This window comes from Hordeum vulgare, chromosome 4H, assembly GCF_904849725.1.
Source record: "Hordeum vulgare subsp. vulgare chromosome 4H, MorexV3_pseudomolecules_assembly, whole genome shotgun sequence".
Classification (NCBI taxonomy): domain Eukaryota; kingdom Viridiplantae; phylum Streptophyta; class Magnoliopsida; order Poales; family Poaceae; genus Hordeum; species Hordeum vulgare.
In genome coordinates, this window is record NC_058521.1 from 16169125 (window position 1) to 16191725 (window position 22601).

The 22601-nt window shown below is 44.0% G+C and overlaps 1 protein-coding gene across 1 annotated transcript; it reads right to left on the reverse strand.

Annotated features, from left to right (window-relative positions):
- Positions 1 to 18841: 18841 nt before the first annotated feature.
- On the reverse strand, positions 18842 to 22273 carry LOC123450191. Its single transcript, XM_045127566.1, has 9 exons — positions 22118 to 22273; positions 20819 to 20933; positions 20614 to 20720; positions 20008 to 20133; positions 19776 to 19896; positions 19586 to 19670; positions 19356 to 19469; positions 19224 to 19263; positions 18842 to 18955 (listed from the first exon to the last, which is right to left on the reverse strand). The coding sequence occupies exons 1-9, from the start codon at positions 22271 to 22273 to the stop codon at positions 18842 to 18844; spliced, it is 978 nt and encodes a 325-aa protein (XP_044983501.1).
- Positions 22274 to 22601: the final 328 nt, after the last annotated feature.

Here is a 22601-nt window from a genome sequence, read left to right on the forward strand (position 1 = left end):
TTTTGGGGTCGGGTCGATTTTTGAAGCTGCATGGACCCCGTGGACGATATCGAGACGTTGCAAAAACTTGTTATTTTTGTCGTTTTGGGCTAGTTTTGTGGGGCTATAGCGCACTGTTTTAGGGTCCCAGGTCCATTTTTATGCTCCATGAGCCCTGTTATCGGCTATCTAGTCGTCGCAAAAACTCGTTGTTTTTTGGGCCAGTTTCGTGGGCTATAACATACTTTTTTGGGGTCCCGGGTCAATTATGATGCTCCCTGAACCCTATGCACGGCTATCGAGATTTCACGAAAACTTGTTGTTTTTGGCGTTTCGGGCTAGTTTCGTTGGAGCGCACTATTTTGGGGTCCCGGGTAGAATTTTGATGCTCCTTGAACCGTGTGCACGGCTTTCGAGACGTCACAATAACTCGTTGCTTTTTATCGTTTCAGACCAGTTTCGTGGGCTATAACGCATTGTTTTGGGGTCTTGGTTCGATTTTTGATGCTCCATGAACCGTGTTGTTGGCTATCGAGACGTCGCAAACATTCCTTGTTTTTATCGTTTCTCGCAAGTTTCATGGGCTATAGCGAGTGTTTTGGGGTCCCGGGTCCATTTTAGGTGCTCCATGAACCTTGTTATCGGCTACCGAGACGTCGCAAAAACTCGTTATTTTTGTCGTTTCTGGCCAGTTTCATGGGATATAGCGCACTGTTTTGGGGTCCCGGGTCGATTTTTGATGCTCTATGAACCCTATGCACGGCTATCGAGATGTCACAAAAACTCGTTGTTTCTGTCATTTCGGGGCAGTTTCGTGGGCTACAACGCAGTGTTTTGGGGTCTCGGGTCAATTTTTGATGCTCCATGAACCATGTGCAAGGCTATCGAGATGTCGCAAAAACTCGTTGTTTTTTTCGTTACGGGCCAGTTTCGTGGGTTGCGCATTGTTTTGGGCTCGCGGGTTGATTTTTGATGTTGCGTGCACCCCGTGCATGGCAATCGAGACGTCACAAGAACTCGTTGTTTTTATCGTTTGAGGCCAGTTTCGTGGGCTATAACGCATTACTTTGGGGTGTTGGATCGATTTTTGATGCTCCGTGAACCTTGTGCAGGCTATCGAGACGTTGCAAAAACTCGTTGTTTTCGTTGTTTCAGACTAGTTTTGTGGGTTATAGTGTACTATTTCGGGGTCCCGGGTCTGATACGTCTCAAACGTATCTATAATTTTTGATGGTTTCACGATGTTATCTTGTCTTCTTTGTATGTTTTATGTACCTTTTTATATTTTTTTTGGACTAACTTATTAATTCGGTGACAAGTGCCAGTTCCAGTTTTTTCCGTGTTTTTGACTCTTTTCAGATCTGATTTTGGAACGGAGTCCAAACGGAAGAAAAACCCCGAAATGATTTTTTTCCCGAATGGAAGAAGTCCACGGGGCTTTTGGGCCAAGCCAGGTGGGCTCCAGGGAGCCCACAAGCCCCCACTCCGCTGCCAGGGGGGAGGCGGCGGTGGGCAGGCTTGTGGCCTCCCTGGCCGCCCCCTCACCTAGGTCTTTGGCCTATAAATTCCCAAATATTCCGCAAAAAATAGGGGGAGCCTCGAAAATACTTTTCCGCCGCCGCAAGCTTCTGTTTCCGCGAGAGCTCATCTGGAGACCCTTCCCGGCACCCTGTCGGAGGGGACTCTGGAGTTGGATGGCTTCTTCATCATCATCATGGCCCTTCCAATGACTCGTGAGTAGTTCACTTCAGACCTACGGGTCCGTAGTTAGTAGCTAGATGACTTCTTCTCTCTCTTGGATCTTCAATACAAAGTTCTGCATGATCTTCATGGAGATCTATCCAATGTAATCTTCTTTGGCGGTGTGTTTGTCGAGATCCGATGAATTGTGGACTTGTGATCAGATTATCTATGATATATATTTGAGACTTTGCTGATTTCTTATATGCATGATTTGATATCCTTGTAAGTCTCTCCGAGTCTTGGGTTTTGTTTGGCCAACTAGATCTATGATTCTTGCAATGGGAGAAGTGCTTGGTTTTGGGTTCTGCCATGTGGTGACCTTTCCCAGTGACAGTAGGGGCAGCAAGGCACACATCAAGCAGTTGCCATCAAGGGTAAAAAGATGGGGTTTTTATCATTGGTTTGAGATTATCCCTCTACATCATTACATCTTGCTTAAGGCGTTACTCTGTTCTTATGGACTTAATACACTAGATGCATGCTGGATAGCGGTCTACGTGTGGAGTAATAGTAGTAGATGCAGAAAGTACCGGTCTACTTGTTTCGGACGTGATGCCTATAGAAATAATCATTGCATAGATATCGTCACGACTCTACACAGTTCTATTAATTGCTCGACAGTAATTTGTTCACCCACCGTCTACTTGCTTTCATGAGAGAAGCCACTAGTAAACACTACGGCCCCCGAGTCTATTCACATCCATCGTTTACATCTCCGCTTTTACTTTTGTTTGTTACTTTGTTGCTTTCAGTTCTCACTTGGCAAACAATCTATAAGGGATTGACAACCCCTTCATAGCGTTGGGTGCAAGCTTTTGTGTTTGTGCATGATCTTGAGATACTCTTCCGCCAGATTGATACCTTGGTTCTCAAACTGAGGGAAATACTTACCGTCGCTGTGCTACATCACCCTTTGCGCTTCGAGGGAACACCAACGCAAGGCTCCAAGGCCACGGGGGAAATCCTTTGCATACTTGCCTAGGAAGTCCCTTAAGGTGTAGCCGTAGCTGAAGGATTCCTGGTGCCGTCAACACAACTATTTCTGGTGCCGTTGCAAGGGATACACAGCAAACATCAGAAGTATTTCTGGCGCCGTTGCCGGGGAAGAGAAATCAAGATATATCCAAGTGGGTCTCACAAAATCTTCTCTTGCATTTACTTTTGTTGCGAGTTGCCTCTCGTTTTCCTCTCCCCCACTTCACATTTGCCATTTTCATTCGCCTTTCTCCTTCGCCGTTTTCTTTTGCCCTTGTCGTTTTCCCTTGCCGGTTTATTGCTTGCTTGTGTGCTTGTTTGTTTGTTGAAGACATCATGTCTGAAAACACCAAACTTTGCGACTTCTCGAGCACTAATAATAATGATTTTATTAGTACTCCAATTGCTCCCGCCACTAGTGCGGAATCGTATGAAATCAACGCAGCTGTGCTCAATCTTGTTATGAAAGAGCAATTCTCTGGCCTTCCTAGTGAAAATGCCGCATCCCATCTCAATACCTTCATTGAGATTTGTGATATGCAAAAGAAAAGAGATGTGGATAATGACGTGATAAAGTTGAAAATTTTCCTTTCTCGTTGCGAGATCGCGCAAAAACTTGGTTTTCTTCTTTGCCTAAAAATAGTATCGATTCTTGGGATAAGTGCAAAGATGCTTACATATCCAAGTATTTTCCGTCGGCTAAGATCATCTCCCTACGTAACGATATCATGAATTTCAAGCAACTTGATCATGAACACGTTGCACAATCTTGGGAGAGGATGAAGCTTATGATTAGAAATTGTCCTGCTCATGGCTTGAGTTTGTGGATGATTATACAAATCTTTTACGCTGGCTTGAATTTCACTTCTCGCGATATCTTGGACTCCGCCTCAGGTGGAACGTTCATGGAAATCACGTTAGGAGATGCTACAAAACTCCTAGACAATATCATGACCAACTACTCTGAGTGGCACACTGAAAGGTCGCCTGCTAGCAAAAAGGTGCATGCTATAGAAGAGATTAACTCGCTTAGTGCTAAGATGGACGAGTTGATGAATTTGGTTGCTAGTAGAAACGCTACCGTAGATCCTAATGACATGCCACTATCTTCTTTGATTGAGAGTAGCAACGCTAGTTTGGACGTGAATTTTGTTGGTAGGAACAATTTTGGCAACAACAATGCTTTTAGAGGAAACTATGTTCCTAGGCCTTTTCCTAGTAACTCCTCTAACAATTATGGCAATTCCTACGGCAACACTTATGGAAATCACAACAAATTACCCTCTGATCTAGAGAGTAATATCAAAGAGTTCATCAACTCTCAAAAGATTTTCAATGCGTCCATAGAGGAAAAACTACTCAAAATAGACGATTTGGCTAAGAGCCTTGATATGATGTCTTGTGATATTGATGCTTTGAAAGTTAGATGCGCTCCTCCCAAGATCAACTTCGATGAAACTATGAAAGCTATGCGTATCTCCATGAATGAGAGCAAAGAAAGAACTGCCCAAATTCGCGCTAGACATGAATGGTTTAAAAGGGTGCGTTCTAGTGATGCAAATCACGAAGATCTTAAAGTGCTTGGTGTGTCTCCTCTTGAATATTTGTTTTCGCGTGTCAAACCTACTTATGGAGGGGCTGGATATGAATCCACTCTGGTTGAAAAACGCCCCAATGATTCGGAGTCCACCTATCTTGATGATAAAGGTGTGGAGAGTGGAGTAGAAGAAGTCAAAATTTTGGGTAGTAATGAAACTCCCACTTTGGATTTCAAGGAATTCAATTATGATAATTGCTCCTTGTTTGAATGCATTTCTTTGATGCAATCCATTGCAAACTCTCCACATGCTTATAGCCAAAGCAAAGCCTTTACCGCGCATATCGTAGATGCTATGATGAAATCTCTTGAAGAGAAGCTCAAACTAGAAGTCTCTATACCTAGAAAACTTCATGATGAGTGGGAACCTACTATCAAAATCAAGATAAAAAACTATGAGTGCAATGCTTTGTGTGATTTGGGTGCTAATGTTTCCGCGATTCCAAAGTCTTTATGTGATATTCTTGGTTTTCATGAGATTGAAGAGTTTTCTCTTAATTTCATCTTGCGGATTCTACCGTCAATAAGTCCATGGGGAGGATCGATGATGTTCTTATTGTTGCAAATAAGAACTATGTACCCGTGGATTTCATTGTACTTGACATAGATTGCAATCCTTCATGTCCCATTATTCTTGGTAGACCTTTCCTAAGGACCATTGGTGCTATCATCGATATGAAGGAAGGGAATATTAGATTTCAATTTCCCTTAAAGAAGGGCATGGATCACTTTCCTAGAAAGAAAATAAGATTGCCTTACGAATCTATGACGAGGGATACCTATGGTTTGAGCACCAAAGATGACTATACGTGATTCCATCACTTTCGCCTAGCTAAGGGCGTTAAACAAAAGCGCTTGAGGAAACCCAACGAATCTATCCTTTTTCTTTCTGTTTTGTGTTTTTCACACTTTCATAACTCAGTTATGATTGTGTTTTTTGTGTTTCTTTTTGCGTTTGTGCCAAGCAAAACCGTTATGATTAGTCTTGGGGATGATCGTTTGGTCACGCTGGAAAAGACAGAAACTTTCTGCTCACGAAAATAATTTTCATTTGTTTTCTGTAAGAGCTTTTGAGTTGATTCTTTTTGATGCTGATGGCTACCCAAATTCTTCAGACTGTCGTAATTGTTCAGAAGTTTTTAAGTACGAGAGGTATACGAAACATACAAATTGCTACAGACTAGTCTGCTGTTAACAGATTCTGTTTTTGTTGTGTTGGTTGCTTATTTTGATGAAACTATGGATAGTATCGGGGGGTATCAGCCATGGAATATTGAAAGTACAGTAACCCAACATAGGCACAAGTAGAATTTAAGTTTGCTACAGTACCTAAGGAAGTGGTGGTTTGCTTTCTTGTACTAATGTTATCACGAGTTTCTGTTTAAGTTTCGTGTTGTGAAGTTTTCAAGTTTTGTTTGAAGTTCTTATGGACAAAAAGATAAAGAGTGGCAAGAGCTCAAGATTGGGGATGCCCAAGGCACCCCAAGAGATTCAAATATGCCGTAAAAGCCTAAGCTTGGGGATGCCCTGGGAAGGCATCCCCTCTCTCGTCTTCAATCCATCGGTAACGTTACTTGAGGCTATATTTTTATTCACCACAGGTTATGTGTTCTTGCTTGGAGCATCTTGTATCGTAGGAGTCTTTTATTTTTGTTTGGTCACAATCATCCTTGCTTCACACCTAGAGAGAGAGAGACATGCACACACCGTGATTTTGTCGAGCTTCACTTAAGTCTTTTGGTAGACAATTCAGCTCACATGTGCTTCACTTATATCTTTTGAGATAGACACTTTTTGCTCTATGGGCCTCACTTATATCTTTTAGAGCATAGCGGTGCGTGGCTTGGTAGTTGATCTATGCTTTGAAAGTAGTCTCAAAAGGGGTAGTTATCCAAAGGGATACGAAAACTTCCACCTTCATGTGCATTGAATAGTTAGAGAAGTTTGATTCATCTCAATTAGTTTTGAGTTGTGGTTATGGTAATATTGAAGTCATGCTAGTAAGGTGTTGTGGATCTAGAAATACTTGTGTTGAAGTTAGTTTTTCCCGTAGCATGCACGTATGGTGAACCGCTATGTGATGAAATCTGAGCAGGATTAGTCTATTGATTGTCACCCTTTGCGTGGCGGTCGGGATCGCGCGATGGTTTATACCTACCAACCCTTCCCCTAGGAGTATGCGTTGAATGCTTTGTGTCGATTACTAATAAAACTTTTGCAACAAGTATATTAGTTCTTCATGACTAATGTTGAGCCCATGGTTTAGATGCACTTTCACCTTCCACCATCATTATCTTCTTAGTGCCGTGCAACTTTCGTCGGTGCACAAAACCCACCATTAGCCTCCCTCAAAAAAGCCACCATACCTACCTACTATGGCTTTTTCAAAGTCATTCTGAGATATATTGCCATGCAACTAACACCATGATATGTGCCACCACGTCTACATTGCCATTGCATGATCGTAAGATAGCTAGCATGATGTTTCTATTGATGTCTATGTCATGCTAGATCATTGCCAGGGTACACTACCGAAGGCATTCCATATAAAGTCATAGTTGCTCTAAGTTTTGAGTTGAAAGTGTGATGACCATCATTATTGGAGCATTGTCCCATGTGAGGAAATAAAATAGGCCAAAGAAGCCCATAAAAAAAAGAGGCCAAAGAGCCCACCAAAAAAAAGGAAAGAAAAGAAAAGAAAAGAGATGAGAGAAAAAGAGAGAAGGGACAATGCTACCACTTTTTCCACACTTGTGCATTTTGAGCACCATGATCATCATGATTGAGAGTCTCTCGTTTTGTCACCACCATATAGCTAGCGGGAAATTCTCATTATATAACTTGGCTTGTATATTCCAATGATAGGCTTCCTCAAAATTGCCTTAGGTCTTCGTGAGCAGGCAAGTTTGATGCACACCCACTAGTTTTCTTTAAGAGGTTTCACATACTTCTAGCTCTAGTGCATCATTTGTATGGCAATCCCTACTCATTCACATTGATATCTATTATTGATGAGCATCTCCACAGCTCGTTGATATGCCTAGTTAATGTGACTATCTTATCCTTTTTGTCTTGCTACCCCACCACATTCCTCACCATCTATAGTGCTATAACCATGGCTCACGCTCATGTATTGCGTGAGAGTTGAAAATGTTTGAGAAAGTAAAGGTGTGAAACAATTACTTGGCCAATACCGGGGTTGTGCATGATTTAAATTCGTTGTGCAATGATGATAGAGCTTAGCCAGACTATATGCTTTTGTAGGGATAACTTTCTTTTGGCCTTGTTATTTTGAAAGTTCTTGATTACTTTGCTAGTTTGCTTGAATTATTATTGTTTCCACGTCAATAGAAAACTATTGTTTTGAATCTAATGGATCTGAACATTCACGTCACGTAAGAGGAATTACAAAGGACACCTATGCTAGGTGGCATGAAAGCATCAAAAGTTCATTCTTATCACTTCCCTACTCGAGGACGAGCAGGAGTTAAGCTTGGGGATGCTTGATACGTCTCAAACGTATCTATAGTTTTTGATGGTTTCACGCTGTTATCTTGTCTTGTTTGTATGTTTTATGTACATTTTTATATCTTTTTGGGACTAACTTATTAATTCAGTGCCAAGTGCCAGTTCCTGTTTTTTCCGTGTTTTTGACTCTTTTCAGATCTGATTTTGGAACGGAGTCCAAACGGAAGAAAAACCCTGAAATGATTTTTTCCCGAACGGAAGAAGTCCAGGGGGCTTTTGGGCCAAGCCAGTTGGGCTCCAGGGAGCCCACAAGCCCCCACTCCGCCACCAGGGGGGAGGCGGCGGTGGGCAGGCTTGTGGCCTCCCTGGCTGCCCCCTGACCTAGGTCTTTGGCCTATAAACTCCCAAATATTCCGCAAAAAATCGGGGGAGCCTCGAAAATACTTTTCCGCCGCCGCAAGCTTCCGTTTCCGCGAGATCTCATCTGGAGACCCTTCCCGGCACCCTGCCGGAGGGGACTTTGGAGTTGGAGGGCTTCTTCATCATCATCATCGCCCCTCCAATGACTCGTGAGTAGTTCACTTCAGACCTACGGGTCCGTAGTTAGTAGCTAGATGGCTTCTTCTCTCTCTTGGATCTTCAATACAAAGTTCTCCATGATCTTCATGGAGATCTATCCGATTTATCTTCTTTGGCGGTGTGTTTGTCGAGATCCGATGAATTGTGGATTTGTGATCAGATTATCTATGATATATATATTTGAGTCTTTGCTGATTTCTTATATGCATGATTTGATATCCTTGTAAGTATCTCCGAGTCTTGGGTTTTGTTTGGCCAACAAGATCTATGATTCTTGCAATGGGAGAAGTGCTTGGTTTTGGGTTCTGCCATGTGGTGACCTTTCCCAGTGACAGTAGGGGCAGCAAGGCACACATCAAGGAGTTGCCATCAAGGGTAAAAAGATGGGGTTTTTATCATTGGTTTGAGATTATCCCTCTACATCATGTCATCTTGCTTAAGGCGTTACTCTGTTCTTATGGACTTAATACACTAGATGCATGCTGGATAGCGGTCGACGTGTGGAGTAATAGTAGTAGATGCAGAAAGTACCGGTCTATTTGTTTCGGACGTGATGCTTATAGAAATAATCATTGCATAGATACCGTCACGACTCTGCACAGTTCTATCAATTGCTCGACAGTAATTTGTTCACCCACCGTCTACTTGCTTTCATGAGAGAAGCCACTAGTAAACACTACGGCCCCCGGGTCTATTCACATCCATCATTTACATCTCCGCTTTTATTTTGCTTTGTTACTTTGTTGCTTTCATTTCTCACTTGGCAAACAATCTATAAGGGATTGACAACCCCTTCATAGCGTTGGGTGCAAGCTTTTGTGTTTGTGCAGGATCTTGAGATACTCTTCTGCCGAATTGATACCTTGGTTCTCAAACTGAGGGAAATACTTACCGTCGCTGTGATACATGACCCTTTCCGCTTCGAGGGAACACCAACGCAAGGCTCCAAGGCCACGGGGGAAATCCTTTGCATACTTGCCTAGGAAGTCCCTTAAGGCGTAGCCGTAGCTGAAGGATTCCTGGTGCCGTCGACACAACTATTTCTGGCGCCGTTGCAAGGGATACACAACAAACATCAGGGTCCACTTGTGATGCTCCATGAACCTTGTGCACGGCTGTCTTGACGTTGCAAAAACTCATTGTTTTTGTCGTTTGTGGCTAGTTTCATGGGCTATAGCGCCAGGACCGGCCCTCACATTCTAGAGGCCCTTGTGCAAACTGTGTATAATGGGCCCATATGATAAAATACATCCATGCCTATCCTGTACGGCAAGTTTAAATTTCATTATCAAATATGTTCTTAATACACCACGGATACATCATGTATGATTGTAGGATTTGGATATTTTATCTACAATTTTTTTTCTCACAACTAGATAAATCCCTTTTTGGCAACAACGTTACAAGAAAAGGAGAGACAACACTTGAATTCTTGAATCCATGTCTTCGCCTCTTGGAGTAAATTGGAAGAAATCCCACGCTGCTCAATGTGTCGAATAATCCAAATTCAAGCAACAATGCCACAACGAGTAAAATTTACGTGACTGCAATGTCGTACAACAAGTGAGAAATCAACGAGAAGTAGGTCAAATGTCATTAAATCAATTCGCAAAAACAGAGATAAACAGACAAGGGTAAAAGAATGAGATTAAAAAAATTTCAAGGACTGCTTGGATCAAAATCCACGTCACCACCGCTTGCCCTTGAACGGTTAGACCCTAACCACGGCTGCGAGCTGCTGCTCTACGCGACTCCGCGTGCTCCTGCGAGGGCACTAGGTGTGTCGTAGCTGGCTGGCTCGCCTCTGTGGCTCCATTCGCCAGGCTATTGGAAATATGCCCAAGAGGCAATAATAAAATGGTTATTATCATATTTCCTTGTTCATGATAATCGTCTATTGTTCATGCTATAATTGTATTAACAGGAAACAGTAATACATGTGTGAATAAATAGATCACAATGTGTCCCTAGAAAGCCTCTAGTTGGCTAGCTCATTGACCAATAGATGCTCATGGTTTCCTGATCATGGACATTAGATGTCATTGATAACGGGATCACATCATTGCGAGAATGATGTGATGGACAAGACCCAATCCTAAGCATAGCACTAGATCGTATTGTTCGTATGCTAAAGCTTTTCTAATGTCAAGTGTCTTTTCCTTGGACCGTGAGATTGTGCAACTCCGGACACCGTAGGAGTGCTTTGGGTGTATCAAACGTCACAACGTAAATGGGTGACTATAAAGGTGCACTACGGGTACGTGTGAAAGTGTCTGTTGGGTTGGTACGAATCGAGATCGGGATTTGTCACTCCGTGTGACGGAGAGGTATCTCTGGGCCCATTCGGTAGAAACATCGTCATGAGCTCAATGTGACTAAGGAGTTACTCACACGATGACGTGCTACAGAACGAGTAAAGAGACTTACCGGTAACGAGATTGAACAAGGTATAGGTATACGGACGATCGAATCTCGGACATTTTCTATACCGACAGACAAAGGGAATTGTATATGGGATTGATTGAATCCTTTACATCGTGGTTCATCCGATAAAATAATCGTGGAACGTGTGGGATCCACCATGGGTATCCATATCCCGCAGATGGTTATTGGCTGGAGAACGTTTCGGTCATGTCTGCGTGCTTCCCGAACCCGTAGGGTCTACACACTTAAGGTTTGATGATGCTAGGGTTATAGGGAAATGTTATACGAGGTTACCGAAAGTTGTTCGGAGTCCCGGATGAGATCCCGGACATCACGAGGAGCTCCAGAATGGTCTGGAGGTAAAGATTGATATATAGGATGGATGGTTTTGGACACCGGAAATGTTTTGGGCGTCACCGGTAGCGTACCGGGACCACCGAAAATGGTCCCAGGGGTCCACCGGGAGGGGCCACCAGGCCCAAGAGGTAGCATGGGCCAAAAAAAGGGGAGGGCAACCGGCCCAAAGTGGGACGGTGCGCCTCCCACAAGAGGCCCAAGGCGCAGGAGGGAGAGAAGGGGGGGGGGAAACCCTGGCGCTGGTGGGCCTAAAGCCCACCAAAGGGGTGCGCCACCCCCTCCCCCTGCCCTAGCCGCCACACCTCCCATCTAGGGGGGCTGCCGCACCACCTAGGGGGGAAACCCTAGGGGTGGCACCCCCTCCCCTCCTCCTATAAATAGAGAGGGGTTTGGGGCTATTTTGCACATGGTTTCTTCTCCTCTCGGTGCAGCCCTACCACCCTCCTTTCTCCTCCTCCCACGGTGCTTGGCGAAGCCCTGCCAGGAGACCTCGTCTCTCCATCGACACCACGCCGTCGTGCTGCCGGAGATCTTCCCCAACTTCTCCCTCCTCCTTGCTGGATCAAGGTGCGGGAGACGTCACCGGGCTGCACGTGTGTTGAACGCGGAGGTGCCGTGGTTCGGCACTAGATCGGAATCTCACCGCGATCTGAATCGCCGCGAGTACGACTCCATCAACCGCGTTCTAGCAACGCTTCCGCATAGCGATCTTCAAAGGTATGAAGATGCACTCACCCCTCTCTCGTTGCTGGTCTCTCCATAGGAAGATCTGAATACGCGTAGGATTTTTTTTGAATTTATGCTACGTTACCCAACAGTGGCATCCGAGCCAGGTTTTCTATGCGTAGATTCTATGCACGAGTAGAACACAAAAGGTTGTGGGCGATGATTTGTCAATTGCTTGCCGCTACTATTCTTATTATTTTCCGGTGGTATTGTGGGATGAAGAGGCCCGAACCGACCTTACACATACGCTTACGTGAGACTGGTTCCACCGACAGACATGCACATCGTGTATAAAGGTGGCTAGCGGGTGTGTGTCTCTCATACTCTAGTCGGATTGGATTTGATGAAAAGGGTCCTTATGAAGGGTAAACAGCTTTGGCATATCATCATTGTGGCTGTCACGTAGGTAAGAAGGCATTCTTGCTAGAAACCCAAATCAGCCACGTAAAACTTGCAACAACAATTAGAGGACGTCTAACTTGTTTTTGCAGGGTTTGACATGTGATGTGATATGGCCAAAGTTGTGACGTTGCATGTATGATGTATGAGATGATAATGTTATTGTAATAGGTTTCACGACTTGCATGTTGATGAGTATGACAACCGGTAGGAGCCATAGGAGTTGTCTTAATTTATTGTATGAGATGCAACGCCATGTGCTTACTACTTTTACTTCATTGCTAACGGTTAGCTATAGTAGTAGTGATAGTAGTAGTTGGCGTGACGACTTCACGGAGACACGATGATGGAGATCATGGTGTCACGCCGGTGACAATGATGATCATGCGGTGCCTGAAGATGGAGATCGAAAGAGCAAAGATGATAATGGCCATATCATGTCACTATATGATTGCATTGTGACGTTTATCATGTTTTTCATCTTATTGCTTAGAACGACGGTAGCATAATAAGATGATCCCTCTTAAAATTTCGAGAACGTATTCCCCTAAGTGTGCACCATTGCGAAGGATCGTTGTCTCGAAGGTCCACGTGATGATCGGGTGTGATAGATTCTAACGTTCGCATACAACGGGTGTAAGCCAGATTTACACACGCGAAACACCTAGGTTGACTCGACAAGCTTAGCATGTACAGACATGACCTCGAATACAAGAGACCGAAAGGTCGAACATGAGTCATATGGTTGAATACGATCAGCATGAAGTTGCTCACCATGATGACTAGTCCGTCTCACGTGATGATCGGACACGGGTTAGTCAACATGGATCATGTATCACTTAGATGACTCGAGGGATGTCGATTTAACTGGGAGTTCATACTTAATTTGATTAAATGAACTTAATTGTCATGAACTTAGTCTAAAAGTTGTCTTTATAAATATTGTAGATGGCCAACGTCAACCTCAATTTCAACGCATTCCTAGAGAAAAACAAGCTGAAAGATGATGGTAGCAACTATGCGGACTGGGTTTGCAACTTGAAGCTCATCCTTGAAGCAGCTAAAAAGGCATATGTCCTTGATGCGCCGCTAGGTGACCATCCCGCTCCCGCAGCAGCCCAGGACATTCTGAACGTCTGGTAAACGCGAAGTGATGACTACTCTCTGGTTAGGTGTGGCATGTTATATAGTTTGGAAAAGGGGCTCCAAAGGCGTTTTGAGCAACACGGTGCATATGAGATGTTCCAAGAGCTGAAACTGGGTTTTCAAGCTCATGCTCGTGTCGAGAGATATGAAGCCTCCGACAAGTTCTTTAGGTGTAAGATGGAGGAGAACAGTTCTGTCAGTAAGCACATACTCAAAATGTCAGGGTTACACGGTCGCCGGACTTCACTTGGAGTCGAACTTCTGGATGATGCTATAATTGACAGAATCCTCTAGTCTCTCCCACCAAGATACAAAGGTTTTTTGCTGAACTACAACATGCAAGGGATGGAGAAAACCATTCCCGAGTTGTACTCGATGCTCAAGTCTGCAGAAGTAGAAATCAAGAAAGAGCATCAAGTGTTGATGGTCAACAAGACCACCAATTTCAAGAAGGGCAAGGGTAAGAAGAACTTCAAGAAAGACGGCAAAGCCGTTGCCGCGCCCGGTAAGCCAGATGCCGGGAAGAAGAAAAATAATGGACCCAAGCCTAAGACTGAGTGCTTCTATTCTAACGGAAAAGGTCACTAGAAGCGGAACTGCCCCAAGTACTTAGCGAACAAGAAGGCCGACAACGTTAAAGGTATATGTGATATACATGTTATTGATGCGTACCTTACCAACGCTCGTAGTAGCTCCTGGGTATTTGATACCGGTGTTGTTGCTCACATTTGCAACTCAAAGCAGGAACTGCGGAATAAGCGGAGACTAGCCAAGGACGAGGTGACGATGCGCGTCGGGAATGGCTCCAAGGTCAATGTGATCGCCGTTGGCACGCTACTGATACGTCTCAAACGTATCTATAATTTTTGATGGTTTCACGCTATTATCTTGTCTTCTTTGGTTGTTTTATGTATCTTTTTATATCTTTTTGGGACTAACTTATTAATTCAGTGTCAAGTGCCAGTTCCTGTTTTTTTTCCGTGTTTTTGACTCTTTTCAGATCTGATTTTGGAACGGAGTCCAAACGGAAGAAAAACCCCCATAATGATTTTTTCCCGAACGGAAGAAGACGAGGGGGCTTTTGGGCCAAGCCAGGTGGGCTCTAGGGAGCCCACAAGCCCCCACTCCGCCACCAGGGGGGAGGCGGCGGTGGGCAGGCTTGTGGCCTCCCTGGCCGCCCCCTGACCTAGATCTTTGGCCTATAAATTCCAAAATATTCCGCAAAAATTCAGGGATCCTCGAAAATACTTTTCCGCCGCCATAAGCTTCCGTTTCCGCGAGATCTCATCTGGAGACCCTTCCCAGCGCCCTGCCGTAGGGGACTTTGGAGTTGGAGGGCTTCTTCATCATCATCATCATCATCGCCCCTCCAATGATTCGTGAGTAGTTCACTTCAGACCTACGGGTCCGTAGTTAGTAGCTAGATGGCTTCTTCTCTCTCTTGGATCTTCAATACAAAGTTCTCCATGATCTTCATGGAGATCTATCCAATGTAATCTTCTTTGGCGGTGTGTTTGTCGAGATCTGATGAATTGTGGATTTGTGATCAGATTATCTATGATATATATTTGAGTCTTTGCTAATTTCTTATATGCATGATTTGATATCCTTGTAAGTCTCTCCGAGTCTTGGGTTTTGTTTGGCCAACTAGATCTATGATTCTTGCAATGGGAGAAGTGCTTGGTTTTGGGTTCTGCCATGTGGTGACCTTTCCCAGTGACAGTAGGGGCAGCAAGACACACATCAAGTAGTTGCCATCAAGGGTAAAAATATGGGATTTTTATCATTGGTTTGAGATTATCCCTCTACATCATGTTATCTTGCTTAAGGCGTTACTCTGTTCTTATGGACTTAATACACTAGATGCATGCTGGATAGCGGTCGACGTGTGGAGTAATAGTAGTAGATGCAGAAAGTATCGGTTTACTTTGTTTCAGACGTGATGCCTATAGAAATAATTATTGCATAGATATCGTCACGATTTTGCGCAGTTCTATCAATTGCTCAACAGTAATTTGTTCACCCACCGTCTACTTGCTTTTATGAGAGAAGCCACTAGTAAACACTATGGCCCCCGGGTCTATTCACATCCATCGTTTACACCTCCGCTTTTACTTTTCTTTGTTAGTTTGTTTCTTTCAGTTCTCACTTGGCAAACAATCTATAAGGGATTGACAACCCCTTCATAGCATTGGGTGCAAGCTTTTGTGTTTGTGCAGGATCTTGAGATACTCTTCCGCCGGATTGATACGTTGGTTCTCAAACTGAGGGAAATACTTACCGTCGCTGTGCTACATCACCCTTTCCGCTTCGAGGGAACACCAACGCAAGGCTCCATGGCCACGGGGGAAATCCTTTGCATACTTGCCTAGGAAGTCCCTTAAGGCGTAGCCGTAGCTGAAGGATTCCCGGTGCCGTCGACACAACTATTTCCTGGTGCCGTTGCAAGGGATACACAGCAAACATCAACTACCTCTACATCTACCGTCGGGATTAGTTTTAAACCTTAATAATTGTTATTTAGTACTAGCTTTGAGCAGGAATATTGTATCAGGGTCTTGCTTAATGCGAGACGGCTACTAATTTAAGTCAGAGAATAATGGTTGTTCTATTTATATGAGTGATATGTTTTATGGTCATGCTCCGCTGGTGAATGGTTTATTCTTGATGAATCTCGATCGTGATGTTACACATATTCGTAGTGTTAGTACCAAAAGATGTAAAGTTCATAATGATAGTCCCACATACTTGTGGCACTGCCGCCTTGGTCATATCGGTGTTAAGCGCATGAAGAAGCTCCATACTGATGGACTATTAGAGTCTCTTGACTTTGAATCATTTGACACATGCGAGCCGTGCCTCATGGGCAAGATGACTAAGACTCCATTCTCAGGAATAATGGAGAGAGCGACCGAGTTATTGGAAATAATACATACTGATGTGTGTGGTCCAGTGAACGTTGAAGCTCGCGGTGGTTACCATTATGTTCTCACTCTCATCGATGATTTGAGTAGGTATGGGTATATCTATTTGATGAAGCACAAATCTGAGACGTTTGAAAAGTTCAAGAAATTTCAGAGTGAGGTTGAGAATCAACGTGACAGAAAAATTAAGTGTCTACGATATGATCGTGAAGGAGAATATTTGAGTCACGAGTTTGGCAGACACCTAAGGAAGTGTGGAATTGTTTCACAACTTACGCCTCCTGGCACACCGCAACGCAATGGAGTGTCTGAACATCGTAATCGCACTTTATTAGATATGGTACGATCTATGATGTCTCTTACCGACTTACCGCTATCATTTTGGGGATACGCATTAGAAACTGCAGCATTCACTTTAAATAGGGCACCGTGTAAATCCGTTGAGACGACACCGTATGAACTATGGTTTGGCAAGAAACCTAAGTTGTCGTTTCTTAAAGTTTGGGGCTGCGATGCTTATGTGAAGAAACTTCAACCAGAAAAGATCGAACCCAAAGCGGAGAAATGCGTATTCATAGGATACCCTAAGGAAACTATTAGGTATACCTTCTATCTTAGATGCGAAGGTAAAACCTTTGTTGCCAAGAACGGATCCTTTCTAGAGAAAGAGTTTCTCTCGAAAGAAGTAAGTGGGAGGAAAGTAGAACTTGATGAGGTAATTACACCCCCTCTCGAACCGGAAAGTAGCGCAGAAAATTGTTCCTGTGGCGCCTACACCAACCGAAGAGGAAGTTAATGATAATGATCATGAAGCTTCGGATCAAGTTACTACTGAACCACGAAGGTCCACAAGGGCACGCTCCGCACCAGAGTGGTACGACAACCCTGTGATGGAAATCATGTTGTTAGACAACGGTGAACCTTCGAACTATGAAGAAGCAATGACGGGCCCGGATTCCAACAAATGGCTTGAGGCTATGAAATCCGAGATAGGATCCATGTATGAGAACAAAGTATGGACGTTGGTGGACTTGCCCGATGATCGGCGAGCCATAGAAAATAAATGGATCTTCAAGAAGAAGACTGATGCAAACGGTAATGTGACCGTTTATAAAGCTCGACTTGTCGCAAAGGGTTTTCGACAAATTCAAGGAGTTGACTATAAAGAGACTTTCTCTCCCATGGCGAAGCCGAAGTCTGTCCGAATCACGTTAGCAATTGCCGCCTTTTATGATTATGAAATTTGGCAAATGGACGTCAAAACAGCGTTCCTTAACTGGAATATCAAGGAAGAGTTGTATATGATGCAACCAGAAGGTTTTGTCGACCCTAAGGGTGCTAACAAAGTGTGCAAGATCCAGCGCTCCATCTATGGGCTGGTGCAAGCATCTCGGAGTTGGGACATTCGCTTTAATGAAGTGATTAAAGCGTTTGGTTTCATACAGGTTTATGGAGAAGCCTGTCTGTACAAGAAAGTGAGTGAGAGCTCTGTAGCTTTCCTCGTACTGTATGTGGATGACATATTATTGATGGGGAATAATATAGAGATGTTGGAGAGCATAAAGGCCTATTTGAACAAGAGTTTTTCAAGGAAGGACCTTGGAGAAGCTGCATACATATTAGGCATCAAGATCTATAGATATAGATCGAGACGCCTCATAGGTCTTTCGCAAAGTACATACCTTGACAAGATATTGAAGAAGTTCAATATGGAAAACTCAAAGAAGGGGTTCTTGCCAGTTTTGCAAGGTATGAGCACTACAAGGAATATGCTAATACACGACGCTATTTTTTTGTCGCTACATCGTCACGGTTTTTAATTTACGACGATCTCACGATGAAAAACCAAGCGTCGAAAACGGAGCGTGACAAATGAACAGCAGCGACGTTTTGATCAAAATCGTCATAACTTTTACGACGATTCCTGGATTGTCGTAACCTTTACGACGATCCTAAATCGTCGTTGGCAATCAAACCAGTCCTACGTGGCAGTCCTACGTGGCAAAATTACGACGAAATCAAAACGTCATGGTTGAAATCAGCCCAACCCATTTCAATTGATCACATGGGCTGATTTTATTTTTTAGGCTTTTTTTATTTGGCCTTAGCCTATTTATAACCACTTTTAATTTATTTATTTTCGAATTTTGGTTTGTGGCCTTTTACTTTCTATTGATTTTTTTTGGCCATTTTATTTTTGTACTGGTCCAACATGTCATGCTGATCTCAAATTTTTGTCAAATTTTGGGCCTCGATATTTTTACATTTTGATCTGTAGCATTATGAAGGCACAAATATATCTGATCCAATACAGGTGAGAGCACAAACTTAGAATCAACCTAAATTTAATACTAATATATTGTCTTTGACCACTTTCAATCCAAGAATGAATTTCAAATAGAACTAAGAACACATAAAATTGATCAAATATACGACTAAATAAATCTATTACAATCTTTACAACACAGATGTGCTACAATATGCTACTCTAAACCGAGTAAGACTTCACAGCTTCACATATGTGCTACAATATGCCACAGAAGCGGTCGATGTACGGGTTCAAGGTCCGCATGATCTTCGCCCACGCGCTATGGTGGTAGCTGGATGTCACAGGCGCGCGGTACATCATCTTCAGCACCTGAATAATAACAGACCAGCAAGCCAGGAAAAACGACCAGTAAGTGAAGATGCATTGGAAAAGCAACTATCCGCATAACAAAGTTGCAGGTGCTAAAGGAAGTGCCGCTAGCTGAAGATTGATGGTTGTTAGGTGTACACTCAGCAATGGCTTGAAACATGCCCCAAAACACATCAAGTTGTGCCTCATGTTTTTCCCCAGCTATGTAGTGAATTCATGGAAGCAGTAAGAACATATATAAAGATCAGATGTGCAGAAGATAACTTACGGTCCAGTACATGAATGTCTGTATGAAGTTGCGCCGCCACCTGCAAGATAACAAGGTGTTGTAAGTCATAAGATGCATTAACTAAGATGAAATAAAGTCTCCATGATTCCAAGGGAAATTAGATCAACATACGAGAACAGCGATATGATCAGAAGAAACCCCAAGGCAACTTCAGCATTTGAGCTAAGAAGGCTGAGCGTGATGTTGTTTGTCTCCACCCAAAGGCAAGGCTCTTCCAAGTATCCCCTAAACAACATAATAGAAATTCAGAGATAATTTGACAGATAACTACATGGCAGTGGAGACTGGTTGCGCCGCAAACTACACAAATGAAATTCAGAGATAGTTCAACAGATAACTACCTGTAGAAAGACGAGCGGGAAAAGTTACGCCTTAGGAATCTGGCAACATGATCAAGCGCCCAGCAGAACACAGGTAGGGCAGCAACTGTGAAATAAAAAAAGAAGATCAGAACTTGTAAAACATATATATGGAAGTTTCGGAAAACAAATATCAGAATCATGAACTTGCAAGAGAAAAGCTATATATTACTCTTTAAGTGCAGCTGAGATGTGACGAGCAACAGAGCGAACATTAAATGGATAAAATCCTTGACTCCAAGTACTGACTGCAACCAACTCTGAATTGCAGGCATGTTCAATTCTCTTGGTTTCTTCATGCATAACAGGAAAAAAAGGTGAATTAGATCAACTGGGTCATCAGGGCGAGAAACACAACAAAAATAGGATGGACCATTCAAGGTTCAGGTAGGAAGGTATTTTACCCCATAAGTACTGTATAAACAGTATCCTGAGGAGAGGACTGTTCCCAACAATGAAAGCTTGCAAGCTCTGTCTGCAAGATGTTTTGGCAAGATCGGAAGCATTCCCAGACCAGCAACAACCAGTACCTGATCAGATCGAAAAGTTTGAGCATGTCATGTTCAACTACAGTGCACCAACAAGCAAGAGATAAAGGTAAGAACAAGGGTAACATGCACAAGTGATGTAACGAAACCATTGTAATAGTATTTATATATAAGAGATGATTTTCCAATGCAGAATGAAGGTGTTGATAAGGAGAAGACTAAAAAGGGAGATGCCATGTCAGGTTGTCTGCAAGGATCGGCGTAATTGTAGGAGCAAACTAGGCTGTCCACAAGGACCGTCGTAATTGTAGGAGCAAACTAGGCTGTCCACAAGGACCGCCGTAATTGTAGGAGCAAACTAGGTTGTCCACAAGGACCGCCATAATTGTAGGAGCAAACTAGGCTGTCCACAAGGACCGCCGTAATTGTAGGAGCAATCAGAACCAATTAATTTGCTCCTTTCAGCAAATATTACACAATTATGCATTCATACAGTGAAGAGAAAGGTGTCTTCTTCCTTACCCAGGCATTTACAGAGAAATGTATAGTCTGTGCATCAAAACGTAAAGGATTTGCAGCCCCTGCTTGTGGTGCTGTTGGTGGTGGGGCAGCTGATCTGGAACTAGAACCTACACACATGATATTGATACGTATGAACTCAGGTGTCAAACACAGTCCATGAAATCGTTGGATCTTATATGGCTAGTAAAAGTGCAGTATGTTTTACCTGAATTGCGAGCCCTGACATTCTCACTGGATGCTGAAGGTGAAGACCTTATGTCTGGCCTGCTCGGTTGAGTGGAACCAGTGGTTGACATAGGCTCGACCACCAAATCACGATCCTATCAAGTCAAGAAAGCAAACCAAACAGATTTAGATATTATGATGCTTTGCAAGATGTGACTCATAGCGGTAATTAAGAAACAATCCAATTCAAGTGGCAAACTTCTGTTCTTCAATTTCTGAAAAATTTGACAGGGTAAAACTAACCCCCCCTGCACAGTGGAAGAAACATGTCCATCCACTTAGCAGATGGTTTGTTGGAGCAATTTAACAAAGGTTTCCCTGCTGACGAAATTAAACAGGTTTGAACGAGCTTGAGCTCAAGATGCAGCAACACAGAGCACCAGAGGGTTCTGTTATCAAGTTACCGCACCCCCATCTCATTAATCGGACAATAAGTAGGAGTTGGGAACAACACTTGCAGACTTATGACAAGGAAGCCTTCGCAATCCCCGACCCACTAGTCACGATCTTATCAAGTCAAGGAAGCAAACCGACCAGCTTTAGTTAGACACATGACCACCCTTTGCAGGATATGATTCAAACTCACAGGGCAATTCCGAAATGGCCAGATTCAAGTGGATAACTGGTTTGCCATTTTCTAGACTCTACGACTTGCAACATGGAGTGAAAAATCCTAACCCCACAGACAGAGATGCAGTAAAAATGATATGTCTATATCTGCCAAACAGCTGGTTTGTTCGTTCAAGCAAAGTAATCAGGTGCCCTCCATGTTGGAGAAAAAAATAACATGCTTATCTGGAGCTGAAGCTCGAGATGCAGCAAGAAGTCCATCGGGAGAACACCCGTGGTTTCTATTGTACTCCTAGAAACAAGCGGCAGCAAACCTCCCCCTAGCTAATCAATCAAGTAGCAAGTAGTAGCAGTTGAAAATGCTAACTAGCCTACTCCAAAAAGGCAAAACAAGAAACGCCTGCAGATCGTGAGTGAATACAGCCTGGAGTAGTCCAATTCAGCAGCCGGATCTCAAGGTGGGGTAAAAGGAGCTACAACATCTCCCCCTATAGTAATCTCAGCTAGTACTATACCAAGCAGCGGTTGAAGACAGTCGAGCATGAACGGATCGCCACCAACTACTGAGCAGGCAGGCTACCGCGAAGCACCCCGACGAGGCCGCCGCGATCCAGCAAGCCGCGGCACGGAAGGGCAGCAGCGGCAGATTCGGCCTAGTACTAGCAATCAATGAATCGGAGCGAGGGGGTGGATGGCTGGGGGTGCTCACGATGAATCTGTGGTAGAACTTGCGGCGGAAGTGCACGAGGACGTCGGGGCGGGCGAGGAGGTGCGGCGGGACGAGGACATTGGACCAGTAGTCGGCCCAGCACGGGTCGGCCTCGTAGTCGTAGGCCGCCGCCGCCGGCCGCTTCGCCTCCGTCATCGCCACTGAGGCTGGTGCGGGAGAGCTCCTTCTTGTTTTGCTTGTGCATCTCCCGGATCTTGGAGAAGTCCATCGAGTAGTCTGGCATGGCGCCGTTCTTCATATCCCAGTCACCGAATGCCGGCACCGTCATCCACGTGGTCGTCCCTCCCCCTGCACACACACACACGCACACACCTATCGGAATCTTCCATCAAGCCTCGGAAGAACCAGATCGCGAAAAAGGAAAGAAAATCCTTCTAGTCCCGCGCCTTGAGCTCCCTCGCCTCCCTCCGCCTCTCCCGCGCGGTCAGCTCCTCGTCCCCATCACCCCCTCCACCCGCCGCCG

What these genes read in the sequence shown, in the direction of transcription:
- LOC123450191 (XM_045127566.1), bottom strand. Translation starts at nt 22,273, where the DNA reads ATGACGGAGGCGAAGCGGCCGGCGGCGGCGGCCTACGACTACGAGGCC. An exon ending in AGTTCTACCACAGATTCATC is followed by an intron (nt 20,934 to 22,117) that starts GTGAGCACCCCC and finishes TTGACTTGATAG; the next exon opens with GATCGTGATTTGGTGGTCGA. An exon ending in AGACATTCATGTACTGGACC is followed by an intron (nt 18,956 to 19,223) that starts GTAAGTTATCTT and finishes GTTATTATTCAG; the next exon opens with GTGCTGAAGATGATGTACCG.